The following is a 7,711-nucleotide window of genomic DNA, read 5'->3' as shown; positions in this document are numbered from 1 at the left end:
AAAGCTCCCCCAAACCCTTTTGCTCTAGGGTTTGCAATCAAAGAGGTGGTTGAAAAGGTAAAGGTAACCAAGGGGCTTTCTCTTGGAAACAGAAGTTTAAAGACCCAGAATTTACACACTCAAATCAGGCCATAATCTGATCCACGAAGGCAAAACCCTTAAGCTGCACATTGCCCTGTGATTTTTCTCCCCTTCAATAACTGCTTCTGACACTAAAAGAATTTAAGAAAACCCCAGAATCACAGAGCTGAATCTTCTAGCTCTCTACCCTCACTTTGCAGATGAAATATCACACAACCCATACCCCCCTCCCAAAAACAAAACAATAGCTGAAACCAGAATAGAACTAGAGAGTGGGCAACATAAAAACTACTCAGAAAGTAAATACAAGTAGCCATTAGACATAAGCCACCTGGAGAAAAGGAAACCAGTCCTGCTTTTTAATAATTTTATTTTTTCTAATTTTGTGTTAATTTCCCATAGCACCTTGGCAATGTTGAAAACAAAAATACAAATACAACGATGTACTCATTTTAACATAATATGCATGAGCATGTGTCACACCATTGGCGGGGGTGGGGGTGGGGGGGGGGAGTGCAGTTTTGACAACAAGAACAAACCTAAGCAATGGACAAGAGAAGCCAGATAACTGGTTCTGACTCCCAACCCCGAACATTTAAGAGATATCACTCATACCTGAATCAGGCAAAAAACAAAAAACCAAAACCCAATAATGATGTGGATTGTTTCTTATACTGATCAGTGTTTTGTGCTGCAAAACTGAAAATAAAACCATTTTATTGTATACACAGCCTGTTGATATCTCACTTGTACTTTCAGGAACCGTCTACTCAACAATTCACAGCTTTTAAAAATAAAATTGAAACTATTTAATAATTAGGTGGAATTTAAAAAAGAATACACTCTCAACTTGAAAACAAATTCTCTTTCAACTTCTTAAAATGTCCTCAATTAATGAGGACTGAAATGTCTATGTATCTTCTTGAAATCTCAGACTAAATTAGCATACACCAAAAAGCCCAAAGTTAAATTAATGGCCACTAAATTGTAAGGAAATATAAAAACTTAGGAAAGAACACCATACATTGTAGTTAAGAATTTACAAAAACTCCTCTTTCGTATTTTACCTTTTCTGTAAAAACAAAACAGTACTTTTAAAATATGGTTAATATACATGGCCAACATAAATAACAGACTTAACCCCAGTGCTGTTCAACTGTATCAAAGTAAAACCAATGGACGTTTAAGCCAAAAGACTAAATATTTAAGGCCATAACTAATAAAACTATAGAAAGTGTTCAGTAACTTTTAAATACTAGTCTCTGCTCCAGCAGATGCTAATACTCCATCATTATGCCTTCTCCAAAGCCAACCTGGTATTTAAAAAGAAAAAGGAATGTACAACAATATTCAAGCTACCTTAATTTTAGAAACCAAAAATAAATAAATCTGCATGTCATTTGATCACATGCAAATTGAGCACACAAGATGATAAGAACAAAAAACCATATCACTTAAAGAGCTTCTCTTCTTCCAAAATCCAGTTGAAAAAAATTTAGATGGATCATTCCGTTGAATGCCAGTGTCTATATTTGCAAAAATGAAATTACTCAGATTAAAGACAGGCCTAGATACCATGAAAACCTTAATTATCTGGATAGAAAATGGAGGCAAGTTTTGCCATATCTCTATCTATATACCTTCTCTGTGAAGTGCAAGGTGATGAACTTGTGTGACTCTTGTTCTCATGCATTTAAGAAGTATGGCAGAAGATCACTGAACCATACACTCAAGATCATTTGTATCTACTTTTACCCTCCAACAACCCAAGGACAAGTTAAGTCATAAGGATGAAGAGAAAAACTTGACATTTAAATTCCTCCTTCTAAAGAACCAAATAAATAGTTAAACTACAATGAATACCCGACCCTCATCAGTTACAGAGTAATGCTGGACAAAAAAGCCATCAGTTTCACACAACTCATAGGCATCATTTAGATACAAACCTTAAATCTGATATAATAAAATAAATGCTAAATACATATTGTGAATATATATATTATATATATATACACACACACACACATACACCCACACATTATTCTTCCCTATACATCCCATCAAAACGGGAACTATTAGCTGTAATGAGGCAAATTAACTGAAAAACATTATATTTAATATGAAATTTAAAAATGGTCATGTCTTTAAATTTCTACTTTCAATAACACCTTCTGGGAAAAAGCAAGAACACACTTGCTTTCTTGAGAAAGAACTCTTTTCTTGTGTATCAATTAGAACATTTAGTTTTTAGAAGTTGGGTAGACTAACAGCAAGTCATACAAGGATACAAGTAAGATAGGCCTATTTCTGTGACACATTGTAAAAAAAAAAAAAAGTATTGTTTCATCTAAGTGCAATAATTAAGTTTATAATCCTTACCAAGCGATTTTTGTAAAATGTTTATTCTCTTAAATCCAATACATTCACAGAGTGTTAACACTTTAAACGTTTATCATTTCCACCAGCTGCAGCATTATCTAAGTAAACCAAAATAAGCACTTTTATCATAGATGTAGTCAGTGATTATTAATACTTTTTTTTTTTAAAGACCTAAACTTCCCCCAAATTTCAGCACAGGTAGTTTTATTGTATGTTTCATTTAGTAGAAAATAGTGTGTAGAAATGAATAGTTTCAGACTGCTTAAATATATTATATCATGTTATCAATCCACCAAATCAAAAGCAATTGCCAAGCTGAATAATAAGTTACAAAGAAATGATAATTCTGGCTTGTACAGAAATGTGCGGTGTTTTCAAAGCTCTGAACAGTTACCGACTAATACAAATCTCCAAAGCTTAACTTAGAGTTGGAAGATGAGTTTCACAGTAATGTAATTTTAACCCTCATTTACATTCATTTTAATATATTACTAAGATGTTTACTCTATGTCACAATGGTGCTTTCCAGTGTTCACAATTTACAGTTTCAATTTGTACATATGTAATTCACTAACATAAGGGACAGTTATTACTATCACAAACTATCCCTAAAAAGAAAACAAAACCCCACCTTACATAGAACTCTGAAAATGGTATGACTTAAAACAGATTAATGCAACATGGTTTTTAATTTTTTAGCCATTTTCTAAACACCAGCATGTAAACTTGCCTATTTAATGTGAGAGCTACAACTTTATTCACGGAGAAATTATATGTTAATTTTAACTATCTTTCTAACCTTAACTCAAAAATTTTGTGACTTGCTGGTTCTGTTTCTGTGAATTCCAAACTGCTTTTTTTTTTTTTTTTTTTTAGAAAGGGAAAGAAGGAAGGTGATAAATACATTGTAAACAGAAAAAGTTGTCCCCAAATTAAAACTTTAAAAAGAAATTTCTTTTTACATCTATACTATTTAACACTTTAAGAGTCAGCTACAATGTTTCATCTTTAACACTAACACAAATAAATTACTGTAGGGTCAGTCTGCCCTATCATTCTGGGATCTAAAGTTCTAAATACATGACCAGAAGAGTAAAATACTTTAACGTTCAAGTCAGAAATTTAGAACAGTTATATGATTTGACTAGACTGAGCCAGGCTACTAGAAACATACAATTCTGTAGGTGATTGGTTATTTTGCTTTTGGGGGTGGGTAGTCAAAGAACAGAGTAAGGAAGAAAGTAACAAAAGAAAGAAATCGTTTCCTATTTTAGGGGGGGAAGAAAAATCACAGGGCAGCTTAAACCTCTGAGCTCCATTTGACCCACCCACTCAGATATAACACAAAATTTTAATTTTTCAAATAACCCCCATTCTTTCCTTGAGTATCAAACTGATTGGTAGTCACATCCCCAAGTACAATCAGAGTTTAACAGCTTGTTGAATGAAATATTAGTAAGGTCAAAAAGACAGACTAAATTTCAAACTGGAAAAAAAAAATCTACTCAAGTATTACATTCAGTTTTCAAATCATTTACTAACATGACAACAGATTTGGCTTCAATCATACTTGCACACACTCACACCACAACAGTCACCCCAGCCACTGATCTGTTTTGCAACACAAGGCCATATAGGCAGAAATGGCATTCTCCAAGCCAAACTTTAAATAGATTAAAAAAAGTAATTTCTAATTTTACAGAAATGTTTCTTCAAAAAATATTTTCTCTCACTCCCTCATCTCCTATACTGAAGGATGTATAATGTGTTTTTTTCCCAAGCTAAATCTGAACCCTCAAAATTGATTCCAGGCAGAAGATCTCTGCAAATTAAAATCAAAAACAAAAATAGAAAAATTATATTTTTATATATGTATACATATATATATATATATATTTATACTGATTGGAATCCTCCAGCATTTTAAAATCGCTTTAGAGATGAATTTTGGGATTCTATAGCTCACAACTCCAAAATCCGTAATGATTTAAGGATGTACTTTCTCTTGTTTCCTTCCTGGCCACGCCCTCCCCTCCAAAACAGTTCAATATAGCCAGGCTCAAGTTTAATGGGAAGAGAGAGAAGTTTTTGAACAGTTTTTTTGTTTTTGTTTACTTTGGTGATCTGGGTGGCACGTATTGCTCTTTGCCATTACGTCGAGTCACTCCCTGAGGTATAGCCCTATGGCCAAACTGGCGTCTCTGTTCCCTGATTTTTCCAGCTGCTCCCCTAGGAATGGCATTGCCTCGGAAGCCAGAATAATCCTTACTAGCCCTTGCTTCTGGCTTCTCATGTTGTTTCTCGAAGGACTTCTCAGGAGCTCCATTCTCTTCATTTTTGGTGGGAGATACTGCATTGGAGCGAAGTTCTCGCAGTGGCTGCACAAGAACTGGAGATGGCTCTTTAGGGGGCTTCTGGCACACTTCAGCATAACTTAGCTTCCGAGGTTCCTTTGAAGTAAAGATAAGAAACAAAAACATTTATGGTACATATTCTCTAAAGTACAGAAAGAATAGTGTTAACCACAAGAAATCAGTAAGTTATCTTGTAGGAAAGGGCACTAGGCAGTCTCTTATACAATGCTATTAAAGTGTACAGGTACAATCTTTAAAAATAAAATTTGTTGAATATAATTAAAAAGTCTTAGCAATTTATGTATGATACAATAATTTCACTTGAGATATTTATTTGAAGGATATACAAGTCAGCAATGTTTATAATGATGCAAAAAAACCTGGAAACCTAAATGGCTAACAAGGAAGAACAGATTAAATTAATAATGGTACATCCACATGATGAAATAAAATGGTTCCATTCTCTCTTCCCTGACTACAAAGAACCCTAAGAGAGATACCACAAGAATCTCAGCAGAGCAGTTGGAAACCAATAATATAAACTCTTAATTACCTCATCTGAAAAGGAGGAGAATAGGGATGCTGTGAGAATGGGCTAAAGCATAAAAGTCTTTAGTACTGGTCCTAGCATATAGTAGGCATTTCATAAGTGGTAGCTGCTATTCTATTATTATTATCATTATTATTAAAAGACAAGATAAAATGTTCTTAACCTAGAAAAAAGAAAGAGCTGTACCAAAAATGCTACTAGTTATATCAATGAATGAAAGACTTATAGGTAAATTCTGTGGCTTTTTTTCCCCTGCTTTTCTATATTTTTCAAATTATAAAAACGATTCTGGAAACTGAATAAAAATGGCAGTGGCCCCTCATGGGTTTCATAGCTTTGTTAAGCATTATACAAAAAAGAATTTCAAGAGGCTCAAAGCCTCTATACCCTAGCCCAAAAAAAGGTACAGTCATCATAATGAGAAGGAAGCTTCACTTAACCACAATCTGATTGGAAACAAAGCAATCAAAAGAAACAGAATAAACAGTAATTTCTTCATTCCCTCAACAAGGCTAAAATTTCCAATTTCTTCAGAGTGACTTTAAATTCCTTTTTTGATGCGGGCAACCAGCCCCAATTTGGGCTATTTCCAAATGACTCTGCTCTAGCAAAGAGTTATGTGAAAAATAAAATTTCTCATTATTTAACCTATTGTTTTATTCTCGCTAAACTAAATTCAACAAGTTACCTGTAGGGCCACAGCTACAGCTGCACTTATGTTACTATTACACGGTGAAGCAGTATTTGTTCTCGATGGCTTTGCAGTACTCGGGGAAGAAACTGGTATAGTTGTCTGGTTGGGAACATCTTTCTGAACAGTGGAATCCTCTATTAGATCCTTTTCTTGCTGAGTTGTGCTAAGGAAAAAAGAACTTGACATTAGGCTTAATATAGAGCACAAAGAAACACCTGAGAAATGATCAGAAGAAAAAGTAATCTTAATGTGAAAGATCATCTACTTTGAAATTGTACCTTAATGCAGAAAGCTCAGCTGTACATGGAGGACTGGTGCTCATATTGAGTTGCTGGGCAGAGGTGCAGTCTGTCTGTTCATCCTCTGCAGTCACTGGGCAACTAACTCTCAACTCTTCCTTATCCTTAAAGTGGAAACATATTTCAAAATTGAACTTATATAGATGCTTCTCCAAAGAAGATAAACAAATGGCCAATAAGCACATGCATGAAAAGCTCAACATAACTGTCCATTAGGGAAATGCAAATCAAACCCACAATGAGAAACCATTTCACACTCACTAGGATAGCTATAATCAGTAAGACAGAGAATAATGAATGTTAGTGATGGTATGTAGATATTGGGACTCTCATACACTGAGGGTGGAAATGTAAAATGATGCAGCCACTTTGTAAAAACAGTCTGGCAGCTCCTCAAAAAGTTAAATATAGAGTTACCATATGACCCAGCTATTCTGCTCAGTTATAAACCCAAGAGGAAACACATGTCTATACAAAAACTTATACACAAATGTTCACAATAGCATTATTCATAATAGCCAAAACGTGAGAACAAGCTAAATATTCAGCTGGTGAGTGGATAAACAAAATGTGGTATAACTAACCAATGGAATATTATTGCACAATGAAAGGAATGAAGTAGTGATACACTCTACGACAAAGAATGACCCTGGAGGACATTATGCTAAGTGAAATAAGCCAGTCACAAAAAGACAAATACTGTTTGATTCCACTTATATGAGATACTTAGAGTAGTCAAATTCAGAGACAAAGCAGAATGGTGGTTGCCAGGGGCTGAGAGAAGGGGGGGAATGTGAGCTGCTATTTAATGGGTAAACCATTTTAGTTTTGCAAGAGTTCTGGAGACTGGTTGCACAACAATGTGAATGCATTTAACACTACTGAACTGTACACGCTTAACATGGTTAAGATGATAAATTTTATGTTATGTGCATTTTACCACAAGTAAAAAACGAATATCAAGAAAGAGCCCTAGAAATTAAAATCGACCAACAAAATAAAAATTTCAATAGGTTTTTAGGGGTATGGGATTAAAATTTTTTAAAATTTCAATAGGTTTAAAAGGTAACATTCAGGATAACTTTGTAGAAAATACAGACAGGTACAAAGATAAAAATTAGAAAAGCCAAACAAGAAAATCAGAGGTTCAACATACAAGGTCCAATATCAAATTAAGTGTTCATCCCATATTTGTGGGTTAGAATTACAAGAAGTACATTTTATTATTATTCTTTAAAAATGTATCTGTGGGGACTTCCCTGGTGGCGCAGTGGTTAAGAATCCGCCTGCCAATGCAGGGCACACGGGTTCGAGCCCTGGTCCAGGAAGATCCCACATACTGTGGAGCAACTAA

General features: G+C 34.5%; 1 protein-coding gene across 6 annotated transcripts in view; it reads right to left on the bottom strand.

Moving 5' to 3' along the window:
- Positions 1-473: 473 nt before the first annotated feature.
- Positions 474-7,711, bottom strand: part of LARP4 (La ribonucleoprotein 4) — a 64,140-nt gene continuing 56,902 nt past the window's right edge. For all 6 annotated transcript variants that reach the window (XM_068560240.1, XM_068560242.1, XM_068560237.1 and 3 more), the window contains 3 exons: positions 6,337-6,461; positions 6,053-6,221; positions 474-4,910 (listed from right to left, as the gene is read on the bottom strand). In XM_068560240.1, coding sequence (XP_068416341.1) covers positions 4,572-4,910; positions 6,053-6,221; positions 6,337-6,461 — 633 coding nt within the window. In that variant the 3' untranslated portion in view covers positions 474-4,571. The remainder of the gene's footprint in view (positions 4,911-6,052; positions 6,222-6,336; positions 6,462-7,711) is intronic.

This window comes from Eschrichtius robustus, chromosome 13 (assembly GCF_028021215.1).
Source record: "Eschrichtius robustus isolate mEscRob2 chromosome 13, mEscRob2.pri, whole genome shotgun sequence".
In the NCBI taxonomy this organism is placed as follows: Eukaryota; Metazoa; Chordata; class Mammalia; order Artiodactyla; family Eschrichtiidae; genus Eschrichtius; species Eschrichtius robustus.
This window is presented reverse-complemented; position numbering and strand designations above follow the sequence as displayed.